A 20,992-nucleotide genomic window follows, 5' to 3' on the forward strand; every position below is an offset into this window, starting at 1 on the left:
AGCCAACAATAAGGCAGGCATAACTGGGACCCATACGGGTGTCCATGGCTACACCCTTGGTTTGGAAGAAGTGGGAGGAGCCAAAGGAGAAATTATTGAGAGTAAGAACTAACTCCGCTAGACGGAGGAGAGTGGCGGTAGAGGGGAATTGGTTAGGTCTGGAATCCAAAAAGAAGCGAAGAGCTTCGAGACACTCAGGTTGGAGGAGCAGCACCTGATATACCGGCTGGGTAGCCTCCAACCTGATGGCGTGAACATTGACTTCTCTAACTTCCGTTAATGCCCTTCCTCCCCTTCCTACCCTATCCCTGACATAGTTAGTTGTTTGCCTGTTCTCCATCTCCCTCAGGTGCTTCCTTAACCCCTTTCTTTCTCTCGAGGCCTCCCGTCCCATGATCCTTTCCCGTCTCCAGCTCTGTATCACTTTCGCCAATCAACTTTCCAGCTCTTAGCTTCATCCCACCCCCTCCGGTCTTCTGCTATCATTTCGCATTTCCCCTCCCCCCAACTACTTTCAAATCTCTTACTATCTTTCCTTTCAGTTAGTCCTGACGAAGGGACTCGGCCCGAAACGTCGACAACGCTTCTCCCTATAAATGCTGCCTGGCCTGCTGTGTTCCACCAGCATTTTGTGTGTCTTGTTGGTAGTAGGGATGTGTTGCTTTTTTAGTAAAATATTAAATAAACTCGTTAGAAAGAGATTGTATCGGGTTGGAGGGTGTAGAATCTCCAGGTAGGGGATTCTACTTCTGTGGTGGGGATTTACGGACATTCATCTCCTTCGGAGTGGAGACATTTCCCCTCATCTCAGTCCCGGACTGTACACCCCCTTTTTCAGAGACTGGGATCCCTGGTTCAACCGTTAATGATGTTGTGTATTTCAATGTGTTCACCTCTCAGTCCGCGATTCTCTAAATGAAAGGGTTATCACATTTGATCTTTCTTCATATGATGACCCACCACTCCAGGGATCAGTCTGGTGAATCCTCTTTGCACTCTCTATAACAAATACTCTCTAACCTCTTTGTTAATCCACTATGGAATTAATTTCCATCCTCTGCAGCCCCGTGTTGCCCAACCACTCATCTCTCACCCCTGTCACTATTTCCACCTTCCAACCTCCCCCCTCACCCGGATCCATCTCTCACTCTCCAGCTCTTGCCCATCCCCACCCCACACCTCTTTTCTCTGACTATTTCCCCTCCACTCTCAGTCCAGAGCGACGGTCTCGGCCTGAAATTTTGACGGTCCATTTCCATCCGCAGATGCTGCCCGACCCACTGTAAAGTCCCCTGTTACGTGTCCAGCTGTGCCATGTTGTTGGTGGAGTGGACAGCGTGGTGTTTGTCTCTACTCGGGTCACAACACCAGAATTGCCAGCGTGGTCCACACACAGTGTATTAGTGAACAGAAAACCTCTCGTCCCTGCAGTCTTTGTCTCCTGGTAAACCCAACCCTCTGACAGTGTGAACGATAGTTATCCTTCCTCACCCACCCCGTTTTTATTCACTTTATGAACATGCAATCAAACCGTGCACAGTATGTAAGCTGTGGAGATATGTTTTAACTATTGTGTTGTTGTGTTGCATTGGAGCTGGAGTAAGAATTATTTCGACCTCCATCACATTTGTCTACTGAAAATGGAATTAAACAACCCTGAATCTTGAATAAACATTTCAGAGGCTGAAACGTCACTTTTCTGTCTCTCAGAATCATTGCGGTGACAATGGAGTTCACAAATCAGGGGCTCCTGTTATTGCGGCATATCACCGCCAAGTGGCAGTGTTGTCCACAAAAGTGAGAGGTTTGCGGCGATAAGGCGGGGTGGAGAGTGCTGGAAGCCAATTCTGCACGTGGATGAAGTACTAGACCTGCCCCAAACTACACTCCTCACGAAGAGTTAGGGTCCGAAACGAACCTTCCATTTGAGGCAACTTTTCAACATCGTGCCTGTTGGGGTCATCTGCTGTTTCCAGTTTTCCAGGTTTTCCTCGACATCAGTGACACCCGATGTAGTCTCTGCATTCTGCTCTCCATCCCGATGAGATTCTGCAGATGTTGGAGATGCAGAGTCACAGACACAAAATGTTGGAGGAAGTCAGGAGGTCCGGTAGCTTCTATAGAGGGGATAAAGCAAAACAGAGATTTCCTGCCGAGACCCTTCATCGGGACTGGAAGTGGGGAGAAGCCGGAATAAGATGGTGCGGGGACTGGAAAGAGCCCAAGCTGGTTGGTGATAGGTGAAGCCAGGTAAGAGTGAAGGTGAGTGGGTGGGCGAGGTGGGAGATGAAGTGAGACGCTGTGAGGTGGTAAGTGGAAAATGTAAAGGACGGAAAAGAAGGAATCTGATCGGAAATGAGAGCGGACAATGGGGAGTAAAGGAAGTAAAAGAGGAACCAAAGGGATTCGATTCGCAGTGGAGAAGAGAGAAGTGAGGAGGCAGAATGGAGGAGACTGGCATGTGGGTTGATGAAAGAAAAGATGGAGGTAGTGGTTAAAGATACCGATGATCCTGCCATCAGGTTGTAAACTACCCGGATGTAATATGAGGTGTTGCTCCTCCAACCTGATAGTGCGCTCATCGTGTTAGTTAAACAATGAACCGGAAGAGAGAGTGGGTTACTAATTTTCCCCTGGGATTCCTATTAAATCAATTCCCTCTCACCTTAAGCTGGTACCCTCTGGTTGCTCTTACCACAAAGGTGGGGAAAAGGACTGCACACATTCCCCATTTCTGTACACTGATAGTTTGGAACACCTGCATAAGGTCACCTCAATCTCCTGCACTTCAAGGTGTGAAGTCCCAACCTGTCCAACCTCTCTCCAGAACTCAGTCCCTCGAGTGCCGGAACCATTCTCGTAAATCTCCCCTGCACTCATTCCAACTTGACGTCCTCTCTCCTATAGCAGACTGACCAAAACTGAATACAATAATCCAGGCGTGGATACCCTAACAATATGCGAACCCAAATGCAACTTCACTGGCCTCTTCTTCAGACCATGAGCCATGAGATATCAGACAGGGGCTGCTCAGCCAATCAAGTCTGCTCCGCCATTCCTTCGTGTCCAATTGATTATCTCTCAACCCCATTCTCCTGCCTTCTCCCCATAACCCTTGAACATCCATTTAAAATACACTCAGTGACCTGGTGTCTACTCCGACCGTGGCAATGAATTCTAAAGATTTACCACTCCCTGACTAAAGAAATTCCTCCTCATCTCTGCTCTCAGTGGGTGCTCTGTATATTGAGGCCGTGGCCTCTGGTCCCAGACTCACACAGTACAGGGTGCATCTTCTTCATGGCCACTCTGTCGAGGCCTTTCAATATTTAATAGGTTTCAATCAGATCCCCTCTCTTTCTTCCAGACCAGCGAGTACGGGGTCAAAGCTATCTATCGCTCCTCATTCGTTACTGGAATCATTCTCGCGAACCTTCTCCGGACCCCCCTCCAATACGAGCACATCTGTTTCTCAGATAGAAGGCCGGAAACTGTTCACAAAACACCAAGAGCGATCTGACCAATGCGTTTTAAAACAATAGTGTCACAACCTTGTTCTGATATGCTGACATTACAGTTGTCATCCTTCATCAACACAATCTGCAAGCGAAACTTTAGGGACTCCTGCTCAAGGATTCCCAAGCACCTATGCCTCTCCGATTTTTGAATTTACTCCCATTTAATTGTCTTACTACGCCCTTATTCCTTCTAACAAATGTACATGACCGTACACTCGCATACACTGTATTTCATCTGCTACTTCGTTGCCTGTTCTCCAAACCTACCGAAGACCTGCTGCAGACTCCTGCTTTGCTCTAAACTACCTGTCCCGTACCTATCCTTTTATCAACTGCAAAGTTCCTCACTAAGGGATCAATTCCGTCATCTCTATCATTCAGATTTAACATGAAAAGAAGCGGTCTCAATACCGACCCAGCGGAACGCCATTCGCCACCGGCAGCAAACAGAATCGGTTTGCATTGTTCTGGCCATCTCCTGCCAGTAAACCAATCTTCGACCGATGCTAGTATCTTTCCTGTAATACCATGAGGTGTGATCCTGTTCAGCAGCTTCATGTGGAAGACCTTGTCAAAGACCATCTGAAAATCCAAGCAAACAGCATCCACTGTATTTCTTTTGTCTATCCTGCCTGTTATTTCATCAAAGAACCTCTAATGAGACTCAAGTCCAACACCAAGACAGGAAGTTACAGTGGTTTATTGATTTCATCAAGACAAATGTGAATGAAACAATGTGTGAGCTGCTGACGTGCGGGAATAAATAAGCTGCTCCCGACTCACTCACAGTCACACACAATTAACTGACCGGCGACAACGAGTGACCGGTTGAATAATCAGTCCCGTTTCTCACCGTCACTCTGCATCGGGGAACCGATGATTATAAAATCACACTTCAGGACCGTGTCCGGGATCGCTGCAGATCCAGGGTCACTGCCGAGGGATTTGTCCATTTATCATCATTATATCGGCCAGGCTGCCGAATGCACCGTCCTCAGCACAGGGGGCAAAAGGATTCTCTCCCGGGACCATCCCCCCCACCCCGGGACACCGGTGTCCCAGACTGAGCCCCGGACCCCGGGCTCTTCCTGTCCGGGTAATTCCCCGGGGTGCCACGTGGGGAGTCTCCAACACGCACTTCCGGCGGAAGCTGTCCCGCCGGAAAACAGGCGGAAACACGTCACTGCGGGACCGCTGCGAGCGACGCACACAGCGCGAGGCCCGAGCCGGGTCCGTTAAAACCGTTGAAAGTTGAACCAGGCGCGCGGCCGTTAAAGGTAAGGGCGGGAGTTAAAGGGGAGGGCGGGGAGTCGGCCAAATGTCCCCATCTCGCGGGCGGGGATGTTCACACATTCAGATGTTCACAGATCCACTCTCAGTCCGGGTCTGGGTTCCTGTAGAGATCTCAGTTCCTTCATCCCGATCTCACTGAACCGATTCACCACATTCAGATGTTCACAGATCCACCATCAGTCCGGGTCTGGGTTCCTGTAGAGATCTCAGTTCCTTCATCCCGATCTCACTGAACCGATTCACCACATTCAGATGTTCACAGATCCACTCTCAGTCCGGGTCTGGGTTCCTGCAGAGATCTCAGTTCCTTCATCCCGGTCTCACTGAACCGATTCAGCACATTCAGATGTTCACAGATCCACTCTCAGTCCGGGTCTGGGTTCCTGTAGAGATCTCAGTTCCTTCATCCCGGTCTCACTGAACCGATTCACCACATTCAGATGTTCACAGATCCACCATCAGTCCGGGTCTGGGTTCCTGCAGAGATCTCAGTTCCTTCATCCCGGTCTCACTGAACCGATTCACCACATTCAGATGTTCACAGATCCACTCTCAGTCCGGGTCTGGGTTCCTGTAGAGATCTCAGTTCCTTCCTCCCGGTCTCAGTGAACCGATTGTACTCCAGCCTGAAACAGATGGGAGAATAAAGATGAAATAAACAGATCACACAACAGTGTCAGTAACGGGGGACCGGGGTTAATGTTTCAACAACACTCACAGACAAATATCACCAGAAAACCCGCGGATCCGCTGATATTTTATCACATTGAACATTAACACAAACACTCACCGGATCCGCTTCAGATTCGGGAGGGTCAATATGAGGCGGCGGAGAGTGGGGTGAGATCGGTCTGTCAGAGAGTTGTATCTCAGGTTCAGCCAAGTCAGTGATGGGTTTGTACTGACAGCGGAGACGAGATCCTCGGCACCAGAATCTGTGAGACCGACACTCCTCAGCCTGGAGATGAGAGAGAGTGAGAGTGAAGGACACAGAGAGACAGGAGACGGTACAAATCCCCAGTGTTTATCAGTAACACAATTACTGATCACATTAATGTTCAGTGTCAGACACCCAGTGACTAAACACAATCTCCCACAGTCTGGTACTTACACCAGTTTCTGTATTTTACACTTCGGTTTCCTCAGAGCCGCAGACACCAGTTTCACTCCTGAATCTCCCAGTTTATTATAACTCAGGTTCAGCTCCGTCAGAATTGGGTTTGTAATGAGAGCGGAGGCGAGATCCTCGGCACCACAATCTGTGATACCGACACTGTCCAGCCTGGAGATGAGAGAGAGTGAGGGTGAAGGACACAGAGAGACAGGAGACAGTACAAATCCCCAGTGTTTATCAGTAACACAATTGCTGATCACATTAATGTTCAGTGTCAGACACCCAGTGACTGTAACCACAATCTCCCACAGTCTGGTACTTACCCCAGTTTCTGTATTTTACACTCCGGGTTCCTCAGAGCCGCAGACACCAGTTTCACTCCTGAATCTCCCAGCTTATTATCACTCAGGTTCAGCTCTGTAAGTGTACGGTTTGCACTGAGAGTGGAGGCGAAATCCTCGGCACCAGAACCTGTGAGACCGACCTTCCTCAGCCTGGAGATGAGAGAGAGTGAGGGTGAAGGACACAGAGAGACAGGAGACGATACAAATCCCCAGTGTTTATCAGTAACACAATTACTGATCACATTAATGTTCTGTGTCAGACACCCAGTGACTGTAAACACAATCTCCCTCAGCCTGGAGATGAGAGAGAGTGAGGGTGAAGGACACAGAGAGACAGGAGACGGTACAAATCCCCAGTGTTTATCAGTAATACAATTACTGATGTTTTCTTCAGCACGACTGCGGAAGTCGGCCAGTGAGAACAGCGAGAAGAGTTTAAAAGGAAGACAGATTTACAGAGCGAGTGTCAGAGGAGCGGGAGATAGAGTAGGAAGGCTTTGGCTCAACGGGGCTTCGGCGATAAAGGGTCGAGATGAGGTAGGTTATCTGTTTACAATACAGACAGAGAGTATGTGTGTGAGGCTGGGTTTCTGTGCTCAGTGTCAGATGTGGGAGATCCTGGATACTCTCAGCCTCCCGGACGGCAACATCTGCACCCGGTGTGTCGAGCTGCAGCTCCTTACAGACCAAGTTAGGGAACTGGAGATACAGCTCGATGACCTTTGTCTGGTCAGGGAGAGCGAGGAGGTGATAGAGAGGCGTTACAGGCAGGTGGTCACATGCAGTTGATAGAGAAGGGAGGCACTCAGTCCGATGGTTTGAGATGTGTCTATTTTAATGCAAGGAGTATGATGAATAAAACGGATGAGCTTCGAGTGTGGATCAGCTCTTGGAGCTATGATCTGGTGGCCATTACAGAGACTTGGATGGCTCAGGTGCTGGAACGGCTACTTCAAGTGTCAGGATTTAATTGTTTCAGAAAGGACAGGGAAGGAGGGAGGGAAAAGAGGTGGGGACGTGGCACTGTTGATCAGAGATAGTGTCACGGCTACAGAAAAGGAGGACATTATGGAGGGGCTGTCTACGGCGTCTCTGTGGGTGGAAGTTAGGAACAGGAAGGGGTCAATAACTCTACTGGGTGTTTTGTATAGGGTACCCAACAGTAACAGGGACATCGAGGAGCAGATAGAGAGACCGATTCTGGAAAGGAGTTTTAATAACAGAGTTGTTGAGGTGTGAGATTCTAACTTCCCAAACATTGATTGACAGCTGTCTAGAGTGAGGGGTTTAGATGGGGTGGGGTTTGTTAGGTGTTTTCAGGAAGGTTCCTTGACGCAATATGTAGATAAGCCTACAAGAGGAGAGGCTGTACTTGATCTGCTATTGAGAAATGAACCTGGCCTGGTGTCAGGTCTCTCAGTGGGAGAGCATTTTGAAGATGGTGATCACAATTCTATCTCTTTTACCATTGGCTTAGAGAGGGATAGGAACAGGCAAGCTAGGGAAACCTTTAATTAGAGTAAGGGGAACTCTGAGGCAATCATACCGGAACTTGTAATCATAAATTGGAATCTGATATTCTCAGGGAAGCATACCGAAGAAATGTAGAAAATGTTCAGGGGATATTTGCGTGGGGTTCTGAGTAGGTACGTTCCAATGAGACATGGAAATGATGATAGGGTACAAGATCCGTGGTGCTCAAAGGCTGTTGTAAATCTAGTCAAGAAGAAAAGAACTTATGAAAGGTTCAAAAAATGATTATAATGCTAGCAGGAAGGAGCTTAAGAATGAAATCAGGAGAGCTAGAAGGGGTCATGAGAAGGCCTTGGCGGACAGGGTTAAGGAAAACCCCAAAGCATTCTGCAAGTATGTGAAGAGCAAGAGGATAAGATGTGAGAGAATAGGACCAAACTGGTGTGACAATGGAAAAGAGCTTATTGAACCGGAGGAAATAGCGGAGGTATTTAATAAACCATTTGCTTTGGCATTCATGATGGAAAAGGATCTTGGCAATTGTAGGGATGACTTGCGGTGGACTGAAAAGCTTGAGAATGTAGATATGAAGAAAGAGGATGTGTTGGAGCTTTTGGAAAGCATTAAGTTGGATAAGTCACCGGGACCGGAAGGTAGAGCAATGGATGTAGTGTATATGGCTTTCAGCAGGGCATTTGATAAGGTACCCCATGCAAGGCTTATTGTGAAAGTGTGGAGGCATGGGATCCAAGGGGACATTGCTTTATGGATCCAGAACTGGCTTGCCCACAGAGGACAAAGGGTGGTTGTAGACGGGTCATATTCTGCATGGAGGCTGGTGACCAGTGGTGTGCCTCAGGGATCTGTTCTGGGACCCTTACTCTTTGTGATTTTTATAAATGACCTGGATGAGGAAGTGGAGGGTAGTGTTAGTCAGTTTGCTGATGACACAAAGGTTGGAGGTGTTGTGGATAGTGTGGAGGTCTGGCTGAGGTCACAGCGGGACACCGAAAGGATGCAAAATTGGGCTGAGAAGTTGCAAATGGAGTTCAACTCAGATAAGTGTGAAGTGGTTCATTTTGGTAGGTCAAACAGGCTGGTGGAATATGGTGTTAATGGTAAGAGATTTGACAGTGCGGAGGATCAGAGGGATCTTGGGGTCCGAGTACATAAGACACTCAAAGTTTCTGTGCAGGTTGACTCTGTAGTTAAATAGGCGTATGGTGTATTGGCCTTCATCAGTCGTGGGATTGAGTTTAAGAGTCGAGAGGTAATGTTTAAGAGTTGAGAAATTATGAGGGGGATAGATCAAGTTGACATGGATAGGCTTTTCCCAATAAGAATAGTGGAGATTCAAACAAGAGGTCATGATTTGAGAGTTCGGAGGCAAAAGTTTAAGGGTAACACGAGGGGGAATTTCTTTACTCCGAGAGTAGTGGCTATGTGGAATGAGCTTCCAATAGAAGTGGTAGAGGGAGGTTCGGTATTGTCATTTAAAGTAAAATTGCATAGGAATATGGAAAGGAAAGGAATAGGGGGTTATGGGCTGAGTGCAGGCTGGTGGGACTAGGTGAGAGTAAGTGTTTGGCATGGACTACAAGGGCCAAGATGGCCTGTTTCTGTGCTGTTATGGTTATATCGTTATATGTTGCAGCTATATAGGACCCTGATCAGACCACACTTGGAGTACAGTGCTCAATTCTGGTCTTTTCACTATAGGAAGGACATGGAAACCATAGAAAGGGTGTCGAGGAGATTTACAAGGATGTTGCCTGGATTGGGGAGCATGCCTAATGAAAATAGGTTGAGAGAACTCGGCCTTTTCTCTTGGAGAGACAGTGGATGAGAGGTGGTTTGACAGAGCTGTACAAGATAATGAGAGGCATTGATCATGTGGATAGTCAGAGGCTTTTCCCCAGGGCTGAAATGGCTAGCACATTGAAAGGGCATAGTTTTAAGGTGCTTGGAAGTAGGTACAGAGGAGAGGTCAGGGGTAAGTTTTTTTACACAGAGAGTGGTGAGTGTGCTGAAAGGGCTGCTGGCGGCGGTGGTGGAGGCGGAAACGATCGGATCTTTAAACTCCAGGAAGGCAACATGGAGCTCAGAAATATAGAGGGCTATGGGTAAAACCGAGGAAATTCTAAGGTAGTGACATGTTCAGCACAGCGTTGTGGGCCGAAGGGCCTGTATTGTCCTGTATGTTTTCTATGTGTCCACTGATCACATTCATTCTCAGTGTCAGACACCCAGTGACTGTAAACACAATCTCCCACAGTCTGGTACTTACCACAGTTTCTGTATTTTACACTCCGGGTTCCTCAGAGCCGCAGACACCAGCTTCACTCCTGAATCTCCCAGTTCATTCTGCCCAAGTCTAAAAACAAACAGACAGATTCATGAACAAGGTGATTCAAACCGTGGGTCTGAGGGAATTTCTCTCACTCGGATATTCCAGGAAACATTAAACCCATCAGTAAATCACTGATTGGAGTTCCCATCACTGTCAATGTCCCTCACAGCCCAGATCCAGGGTATTCACCAAATGTCAATAATTTAGTCTGTCGGTGTGACCCTCTAAACCCCACATATTCTGTCCCATTCCCCGATGGAGAGAAAAGTGTTCCTGACCGAAATGCCGAAATGTCAATTGGACACAGTGAAATAGACCCACCTGAGCTAAAGGGATGGGGAAGAGAGATCCCACAAGAAGAGTGGGGGATGGGAACAGAGGCCCCACACGAGAAAGGGTGATGGTGAATAGAGATCTCACAGGAGGAGGGGGGATGGGGAACAGAGATCCCACAGGAGGAAGGGGGATGGGGAAGAGAGATCCCTCGGGAGGAAGGGGGATGGGGAGGAGAGATACCACAGGAGGAAGGGGGACGGGGAGGAGAGATCCCATAGGAGGAAGGGGGATGGGGAAGAGAGATCCCACAGGAGGAAGGGGGATGGGGGAGAGAGATCCCACAGGAGGAAGGGGGATGGGGAAAAGAGATCCCACAGGAGGAAGGGGGAAGGGGAAGAGAAATCATACAGGAGGATGGGTGATGAGTCGGAGAGATAACTCAGGAGGAATAGGTTTGGGAAAGAGAGATTCCACGGGTTGAGGGGGCATGAGAACAGAGGACCACAGGAGGAAGGGGGATGAGGAAGGGAAATCCCACAGGAGGATGGGAATGGGGAAGAGCGATCCCACAGGAAGTATGGGGATGGGAACAGAGGCCACACAGGAGAAAGTGGGATAGTGAATCACGTTCCCTTTCCTGGTTTTAGATCATTCGTCCATCTGAACTCCTCTTCTGGGCTCTCTCTTCACGGTCCCCCTTCCTGCTGTTGGGCCTCTGTTCCCATTCCCCTCTTCCTGTGGCATCAGTCTTTCTCATCTTCCTTCCTCCTTATTGATCTCTCTTCCCCATCCCACTTCCTCCTCAGGGATCACTTCCCCCTCCCCCATACTCCTCTGGGATCACTCTTCCCCATCCCCCTTCCTCCTCTGGGATCTCTCTTCCACATCCCCCTTCCTACTCTGGGATCTCTCTTCCACATCCCCCATCCTCCTCTGGGATCTCTCTTCCCCATCCCCCTTCCTCCTCTGGGAGCTCTCTTCCCCATCCCCCTTCCTCCTTTGGGATCTCCTGCCCCATCCTTCCTGCTGTTGGATCTCCCTTTCCCTTCCCCCTTCCTTCTGAAGAGAGACCCCACAGCATCTGGGTGTATCCGACAGGAAGTGGCGGGTATTCGAACAGAGGCCCTACAGGAGTAAGTGGATGGGAAAGAGAGATCCCGCAGGAAGAGGTGGGATGGGAAAGAGAGATCATACAGGAGGATGGGTGATGGGTCGGAGAGACACCTCAGGAGGAATGGGTTTGGGAAAGAGAGGTCACACAGCTTGAGGGGGCATGAGAACCGAGGACCCACAGGAGGAAGGGGTATGGAGAAGAGAGGCCCCACATGAGAAAGAGTGATGGTGAATAGAGATCCCACAGGAGGAAGGGGGTTGCTATGGACAGATCCAATAGTTGGAAGGAAGGGGGAGTGGGAACAGAGAGCCCAGAGGATGAAAGGGGGATGGGAAAGCGAGATCTCACAGTTGGATTGCTACCTGTGCCACGTGCTAGTGAGGCTAGAAATAGGAAGGTAATGCAGCTAAATACGTGGCTGAGGGGATGGTGCATGAGGGAGGAGTTCACGTTTCTGGACAATTGGGCTTTCTTCCAGGGGAGGTGTGACCAGTTCGAATTGGACAGTTTGCACCTGAACTGGAGGGGACTAACAGCCTTGTCGGTAGGTTAGCAAGTTCTGCTCCGGTGGTTTTAAACTAGATTGCAGGCGAAGGGGGCAGAGTGTTAGAACAGATAGTGAAGTGGAGGAGGATAAAGGACATGTCAGGACTGCTTTTATAAACAGATATCAATGGTTTGTACGTGGTGGAAATGTTCTCAGGTGCATCTATTTCAAGGAGCATTGTAGGTAAGGCAGATGAGTTTAGATCGTGGATTGGCACATGATGATATCGACATTATTGCTATTAATAAGACGGTTGCAGGAGGGGCAGGACTAATAACTATATAACCATATAACAATTACAGCACGGAAACAGGCCATCTCGGCCCTTCTAGTCCGTGCAGAACGCTTACTCTCACCTAGTCCCACTGACCCGTACTCAGCCCATAACCCTCCAATCCTATCCTGTCCATATACCTATCCAATTTTACTTCAAATGACAATACCGAACCAGCCTCTAACACTTCAACTGGAAGCTCATTCCACACAGCTACCACTATCTGTAAAGAAATTACCCCTCATATTACAATTAAACGTTTGCCCCCTAACTCTCAAATCATGTCCTCTTGTTTGAATCTATACTCAATGGAAAAAAGTATATCCGCGTCAACTCTATCTATCCCCCTCATAAGTTTAAATTTCTCTAACGTCCCCCCTCAAACGTCTATGCTTCAAAGAATAAAGACCTAACTTGTTCAATCTTTCTCTATAACTTCTGTGCTGAAACCCAGGTAACATTCCAGTAAATATCCTGTGTACTCTCTCAATTTTGTTGACACCTTTCCTATAATTTGGTGACCAGAAATGTACACAATACTCCAAATTTGGCCTCACCGATGCCTTGTACAATTTTAACATTACATCCCATCTCCTATTCTCAATGCTCTGATTTATAAAGGCCAACATACCAAAAGCTTTCTTAACCACACTATCCACATGAGATTCCACCTTCAGGGAACTATGCACCATTATTCCTCGATCACTCTATTCTACTGCATTCTTCAATTCCCTACAATTTACCATGTATGTCCTATTTGGATTATTCCTACTAAAATGTAGTACCTCACAGTTATCAGCATTAAACTCCTTCTGCCATCTTTCAGCCCACTCCTCTAACTGGTCTAAATCTCTCTGCAAACTTTTAAAACCAACTTCATTATCCACAACACCACCTACCTTAGTATCATCTGCATACTTACTAATCCAATTTACCACCCCATCATCCAGATCATTAATGTATATGACAAACAACATTGACCCAGTACAGATCCCTGAGGCACACCACTAGTCACCGGCCTCCAACCTGACAAACAGTTATCCACCACTACTCTCTGGCATCTCCCATCCAGCCACTGTTGAATCCATTTTACTACTTCAGTATTAATACCTAACGATTCAATCTTCCTAACTAACCTTCTGTACGGAACCTTGTCAAGGGCCTTAATGAAGTCCATACAGACAACATCTACTGCTTTACCCTCGTCAACTTTCCTCGTAACTTTTTCAAAAAAACTATAAGATTTGTCAAACATGTCCTTCCACGCACAAATCCAAGATGACTGTTCTTAATCAGACCCTGTCTATCCAGATAATTATATATACCATCTCTAAGAATACCCTCCATTAATTTACCCACCACTGACATCAAACTGACAGGCCGATAATTGCTAGGTTTACTCTTAGAACCTTTTTAAAATAATGGAACCACATGAGCAATACGCCAATCCTTAGGCACCATCCCCATTTCTAATGACATTTGAAATATTTCTGTCAGAGCCCCTGCTATATCTACACTAACCTCCCTCATGGTCCTACGGAATATCCTGTCAGGCTCCGGAGATTTATCCACTTTTATATTCCTTAAAACCTTCAGCTTCATATTTCGGGTTTCCGTTGATTCAGACATGAAAGAGGTGAAGGATGAAAGGGGGAGGAGTGGCATTACCATTCAGGGAGAATATTACAGCTGTGCGTAGACAGGACAGCCCAGAGGGTTTGTCTACAGAGGCCATTTGGGTGGAGCTGAGGAACGGGGAAGGGTAGTATTATAGACCGCCCAATAGGCAGAGAGAATTGGAGGAGCAAATCTGCAGAGAGGTAGCAGGCCGATGTCAGAAATAGAAAGTTGTAATCGTAGAGGATTTTAAATTTCCACATATTGACGGGGACGCCCACTCTGAGAAAGGGTTAGATGGTGTGGAGTTTGTCAAATGTGTTCAGGAAAGTTTTCTAAATCAATATATTGAGGTATCAACGAGAGAGGGTGCAGTACCTGATCTCCTATTAAGTAACCAGACAGGTCAGGTGACAGAAGTATGTGTAAGCAAACATTTTGGGTCCAGTGACCATAATGTCATTAGTTTCAAGTTAATTATGGATAAGGATAGGACTGGTCCGCCAGTTAAGGTTCTGAATTGGAGAAGGGCCAATTTTGTGGAAATGAGAGAGGATCTGGGAAGAGTGGATTGGGATAAGTTGTTTTCTGGCAAGGATGTGTTCAGTAAGTGGAACGCCTTCAAGGGTGAAATTTTGAGAGTGCAGAGTTTGCATGTTCCTGCCAGGATTAAAGGCAAAGTTAACAGGCAGAGGGAACCTTGGTTTTCAAGGGATATTGGCGATCTGCTTAAGTAGGTGTTTAGCAGCTATAGGAAACAAGGAACAAATGAGGTACTTGAAGAGTATAGAAAATGTAAGCAAATACTAAAGAAAGAAATCAGGAAGGCAAAAAGAAGACATGAGGATGCTTTGGCAGATAATGTGAAGGTAAACCCGAAGGGTTTCTACAAGTATATTAAGAGTAAAAGGATAGTAAAGGACAAAATTGGTCCCCTAGAAGTTCAGAGTGGTCGTCTCTGTGTGGAGCCTCACGAGATGGGGGAGATCTTAAACAGTTTTTTTGCGTCAGTGTTTACTCAGGAAACTGGCATAGCGGATATGGAATTAAGGGAAACAAACAGTAATGTCATGGAACATATAGAGTTTAAAGAGGAGAAGCTGCTTGCTGCCTTACAGCGAATAAAGGTAGATTAATCCCCCGGGCCTGACATGATATTCCCTCGGACCTTGTGAGAGACTTGTGTAGAAATTGCAGGGGCCTTGGCAGAAATATTTAAAATGTCCTCAGCCAGGGGTGCGGTGCCGGAGGATTGGAGAGTAGCTCATGTTGTTCTGTTGTTTGAAAAAGGCTCCAAAAGTACACCAGGTAATTACAAGCCAGTGAGCCTGACATCAGCAGTAGGTAAATTATTGGAAGGTGTTCTGAGAGATCGGATATACAAGGATTTGGACAGCCAAGGGCTGATAAAAGATAGTCAGCATGGCTTTGTCTGTGGTAGACCATGTTTAATGAATCCTGTAGTGTTTTTCGAGGAGGTTACCAAGAATACATATGAAGGAAAGGCTGTGGATGTTGTCTACATTAACTTTTGTAAGGCCTTTGACAAGGTCCCACATGAGAGGTTAGTTCTAAAGGTCCAGACACCAGGTATCCATGGAGAGGTTGTAAACTGGATTCGAATTGGCTGTGTGGGAGAAGACAGAGAGTGGTAGTGGATGATTGCTTCTCAGACTGGAGGCCTGTGACTAGTGCTGTGTCTCAGGGATCTGTGCTGGGACCATCGTTGTTTGTAGTCTGTATCAATTATCTAGATGATAATGTGATAAATTGGATCAGCAGGTTTGCGAATGACACTAAGATAGAGGTGTTGTGGACAGCGAGGAAGGCTTTCAAAGCTTGCAGAGGGATCTGGACCAACTGGAAGAATGGGCCAGAAAATGGCAGATGGAATTTAATGCAGACAAGTGTGAGGTGTTCCATTTTGGAAGGACAAATCAAGGTATGACATACACGATAAACGGTAGGGCACTGAAGAGTGCGGAGGAACAGAGGGATCTGGGGGTTCAGATGCACAACTCTCTGAAAGTGGCATCACAGGGAGACAGGGTTGTAAAGAAGGCTTTTGCCACCCTGGCATTCATAAATAAAAGTACTGAGTATAGGAGTTGGAATATTATGGTGAGGTTGTATAAGACATTGGTGAGGCCAAATTTGGAGTATTGTGTGCGGTTCTGATCACCTAACTATATCAGTACTATATACGATATCAGTAAGTTTGAAAAAGTGCAGAGAAGATTTACTAGGATGTTGCCCGGTCTTCAGGAGTTGAGTTACAGGGAAAGATTGAACAGGTTACGACTTTATTCCTTGGAGTGCAGAAGAATGAGGGGAGATTTGATAGAGGTTTACAATATTATGAGGGTATAGACGGGGTAAATGCGAATAGGCTCTTTCCACATAGATTAGGAGAGATAAATATGAGAAGACATGGCTTCATCGTGAAAGGGGAAAGGTTTAGGGGGAGCATTAGGAGGAACTTCACTCAGAGGGTGGTGAGAGTGTGGAACGAGCTGCCGTCTGATGAGGAAAATATGGACTCACTGTTAAGCTTTAAGAATAAATTGGATAGATACATGGATGGGAGAGGACCGGAGGGTTATGGACTGTGTGCAGGTCAATGGAACTAGCGGAATAAGGTTTTGGTACAGACTAGAAGGACTGAATGGCTTGTTTTCTGTGCTGTAGTGTTCTATGATTTTATGATTCTATGGGGAGGAGAGTTCCCACAAGCAAAAGGGGAATGGGGATGGGGAAGCGAGATCTCACAGGAGGTCGGGGGATGGGGAAGCGAGATCCCACAGGAGGAAGGGGGATGGGGAAGAGAGATCCCACAGGACGAAGGGGGATATAGACAGAAAATAAACAGGATGAAGGGGGAAGGGGTTAAGAAATCGGCCAGGAGGAAGAGGGATGTGGAACAGAGTTCCCACAGGAGGAAGTGGGATTGGGAAGAGAAATTCCACAGGACAATGGGGCATGCCAAAGAGAGATCCGACAGGAAGAAGTCGATGGGGGAGAGAGATCCCACAGGAGGAAAGGGTATGGGGAAGAGAGTTCCAACAGCAGGAAGGGATAGGGAAGAGAAATCCACAGGAGCAAGGGGGATGGGGAAGAGAGATCCCACAGGAGGAAGAGGGATGGGGAGGAGAGATCCCACAAAAGGAAGGGGGATAGGGAAGAGAGATCTCACAGGAAGGGTGGTGGGGTGTGTGGACAAGACATCCCACAGGAGGATGAGGAAAGAGTAATAGAGAGTCCACGGGAGGAATGGGGATGGGGGCGAGATTCCAAAGAATGGAAGGGAGATTGGGATGAGAAGTCCCACAGGAGGATTTCAAGGGTAAACGATAATCCTACAAGACGAGACGACGCAGACATTTTTTGTACGTGTGTGTTGGGTCTGAACAGAGACCCAGAGGAGATGCGCCCTCGCTCTTTGCGTATCTGGAAGTGAGCAAAGTCACACACAGGGAAGGGCAGTGGGACGACAATCTCACAATGGTATTTCTTTCCTTTCTCACTGGGACAGTCTGCTGACGGTCTCTTGTCCCTCACCGGGAAGGGGGTGTGAATCTCTGACCCACCTGCTACAGTCAGTGTCGGTCTGGGTGTCAGTCACAGTGAGAAGGAACATTGTTAATGGACGTGTCACAGGCAGCGAGAAACACGGCCATTCCTGTGATTTACTACCATTAAACCAATGGTCATTGTTCACTGATCTGATGAAGTCTCGAACATCCCTTCACAAGGAACCACAGAACCCTCCCGTCCTTGGGGAATTACTGACTGATCCCCTGGGCATTTGTCACAATTCTTCACAATCTGATTTACTACAAATTTAGCAAAATTCCTTTCCATTGAAACAACACAATGGAACAGTCTCAGAGATCAGAGTGAGAGATAAATCAAGTTACCTCAACTCCTGGCACTTGTGCAGCCCGGGTCCCAGCCGCTGGATTCCTTCACACTGAATGTGGCAGTTCCCCAGGTCGAGGTGTTTTATTGTATCACAGAGTCCGATGGCATGAGACAGGACTGCGCAGTCAATCGGGGTCAGTGTCATTCCACTGAATGAAAGTGTTTCCACAGATCCCAGTGCGGCCTGAGCCAGTCCACGATTCTGAGACTCAAACAGGTAGTGCAATGTGTTCAGGAGGCTCCTTTTACCAGCTTCAATCCCTGTGTTTCCACTCTGACGTTTAACCTCCTCCTTCACCCAGTCAATCACCCGGCAGGTTGTTTGATGAGGAAATGGACCCAGAAACTCCTCCAGGCCCCGAGCTGCCATTGGGTTGGAGAGACCAGCAACAAAACGAAGAAATACCTCAAACCGCCCATCTGTTGTGCTGTGGACTTCAGTGAGGAATTTCAGGATATTCCTGGAATGTGGATTCAGGAATTGTGCGACTGCAGCTACAAACTCTTGGATGGTGAGGTGTGGGAATGTGTACACCACGCTTCGGGCAGAATCCTCTCTCTCCAAAAGCTCCATCAGGAACCCGGACAGGAACTGGGAAGGCTGCAGATTGTACTTGATCAAATCATCATCTGTAAACACAATCTTCTTCTCGGACACTCCTCTGAAGGCCATCTGACCAACCCTGAGTAACACATCACGAGGGATCTCAATCTCACGGCCGTGGTTTTTCAGGATGTTGTAAATATAGTAGGAGTACAGTTGGGTGATGGTCTTGGGAACTCGCTGCGGGTCCCTGACTCTTTGTGTGAAGAAGGGGCCCAGTGCCAGGGCGAGGATCCAGCAGTAGGAGGGGTTGTAGCTCATAGTGTACAGGATCTCGTTCTCCTTCACGTGTTTGAAAACAGCTGCCGCCACCGTCTGATCTTCAAAATGTCTGATGAAATATTCCTTCCGTTCCTCACCTGAAAATCCCAGGATTTCAGCTTCGGTACCGATCTCAGCCTTTTCCAATAAATGTAACGCAGTGGGACGGGTGGTCACCAGCACTGAACACCCTGGGAGCAGCTTGTGCTGGATTAAACTGTACACAATGTCAGACACCTTGCACTTGTATTCAGGATCTGTGCATGTGGACCGAGTTTCCGTGTCTCTCCGACCGTCAGAAAAATTAATTTGGTCATTGAATTCATCCAAACCATCAAATATAAACAGCGATCCCTCTGGGTTCTTCCAGACTTCTCTCAGGATATTCCCAAAGTAAGGATACTGATCCAGGATCAGTTCCTTCAGATTTATTCTGCATTTATTATTTAAATCGCGGAATTTGAAACTGAAGACAAACTGGAATTGTTGGTATATTTTCCCCGTGGCCCAGTCATGAACAATCTTTTGTACCATTGTTGTTTTCCCGATCCCCGGGACTCCGGCCACTGCTGCCGAACTCCCAGATTTGGATAAACTCTGGGAAAAGCTGCTCTGGAACAACTGATCAGTCCGGATTTTTTCCAGCTTTCCACGGAGATGTTTCTCTCTCCACTCCTCGTGGTCTCTGCCTCTTGCCAGCAGCTCATGTTCCACCATTAGCCGGTCTCGAACAGTAGAAATGACCGTGAGCTCAGCGTATCGATCAACCAGCTGGAAAACCTTCACCTTCTCCCTCATCAGGATCGTGTTCACTCTCAGTGTTTCAGTTTGTGCCCGCAGAGTCTCCTTGTGTTTCTGTTGAACATCTTCCATGGGAACAGACAGTGGACAAACTGTCAGATGCCTCAGCTCAGAACTCAGTATTTAAGCACACCAGAGTTAGCTCAGAGCTGTTGCATTAATTGGATTTGTCAATGGTTGTTCGTACAGTAAAGTAAATTTGATTAACAGACCTCTGACTGGACAGAGAGGCCTGTTCCAGATAAACACCAGATCATCACATTTTCACATTAACTGTGCTGTGAAGGTGAGTATTTCCCTGGTAGTTTACTGACCCCCAACTGTTCCGTACTGGACAACATCTCACTACTGCCACAGATATCATTGCTCCTAAGGAAGTATCTTTTAATCCCTTGTGTTGATGTGGCGTATGGAGATAGAGTAGAAGGTGGTGGGCATTCTGTCAAAGGAACAGGTCGGGGAATCACAGCTCACCCTCCCCTCCCACCATCACTGAATCAAAATACAAAGCAGCAGATTTGCTGATCAGAACATGAACTGTGGGTGGGTGGGTGGGGTGCGTGGGATCTCAAAGTGTGTTCGAAACCTGTCGGGGTGTGTGGGGTTATGCACTGTGTCCGGCCTCTGCCAGGGATGTATGGGGAGAGCACAGTGTGTCAGGAACATGTCAGGTGTGTGTGGTGTCTCACAGTGTGTCAGGACCCTGTCAGGTGTGTGGGGTCTCACAGTGTGTCAGGACCCTGTCAGGGGTGTGTGGGGTCTCACAGTATGTCAGGACCCTGTCAGGGGTGTGTGGGTTCTCACAGTGTGTCAGGACCCTGTCCGGGGCATATGGGGTCCCACAGTGTATCAGGACACTGTCAAGGGCGTGTGGGATCGTAAAGGTTGTCAGCGCCCTAACCGGCATGTGTGGTGTTTCACAGTGTCAGGACCCTGTCAGAAATATGTGGAGTCTCGTAGTGTGTCAACCTGTTTAGGGGTGTGAGGGGTCTCAGCATGTGTCAGTATCGGGTTAGGAGTGTGTGGTCTCACATCCTGTCAGGACAGTGCCAGCGGTGTGTGGGGTCTCAGTGTTTCAGGACCCTGTCAGGCATGTGTGGTGTCTCACAGTTTGTCAGGATCCTGCCAGGAGTGTGGGGTCTCAGGGTTTGTCAATTGATAATAGACAATAGGTGCAGGTGCAGGCAATTCAGCCTTTTGAGCCAGCACCGCCATTCAATGTGATCATGGCTGATCAGCCACAATCAGTACTCCGTTCCTGCCTTCTCCCCATATCCCTTGACTCCGCAATCTTTAAGAGCTCTATCTAACTCTTTCTTGAAAGCATCCAGAAAATTGGCCTCCACTGCCTTCTGAGGCAGAGCATTCCATAGATCCATAACTCTCTGGGTGAAAAGTTTTTCCTGAATTCCGTTCTACATGAACTAACCCTTATTGTTAGCTGTGGCCTCTTGTTCTGGACTCCCCCAACATCAGGACCATGTT

At 47.7% G+C, this 20,992-nt stretch overlaps 1 protein-coding gene across 4 annotated transcripts in view; it reads right to left on the reverse strand.

The window, feature by feature from the left end:
- Positions 1-4,202: 4,202 nt before the first annotated feature.
- Positions 4,203-20,992, reverse strand: part of LOC132386279 (NACHT, LRR and PYD domains-containing protein 3-like) — a 57,889-nt gene continuing 41,099 nt past the window's right edge. For all 4 annotated transcript variants that reach the window (XM_059958558.1, XM_059958556.1, XM_059958559.1 and 1 more), the window contains 6 exons: positions 17,838-19,572; positions 10,030-10,116; positions 6,249-6,419; positions 5,923-6,093; positions 5,602-5,769; positions 4,203-5,437 (listed from right to left, as the gene is read on the reverse strand). In XM_059958558.1, coding sequence (XP_059814541.1) covers positions 5,350-5,437; positions 5,602-5,769; positions 5,923-6,093; positions 6,249-6,419; positions 10,030-10,116; positions 17,838-19,572 — 2,420 coding nt within the window. In that variant the 3' untranslated portion in view covers positions 4,203-5,349. The remainder of the gene's footprint in view (positions 5,438-5,601; positions 5,770-5,922; positions 6,094-6,248; positions 6,420-10,029; positions 10,117-17,837; positions 19,573-20,992) is intronic.

Source organism: Hypanus sabinus, unplaced genomic scaffold (genome assembly GCF_030144855.1).
Source record: "Hypanus sabinus isolate sHypSab1 unplaced genomic scaffold, sHypSab1.hap1 scaffold_1088, whole genome shotgun sequence".
In the NCBI taxonomy this organism is placed as follows: domain Eukaryota; kingdom Metazoa; phylum Chordata; class Chondrichthyes; order Myliobatiformes; family Dasyatidae; genus Hypanus; species Hypanus sabinus.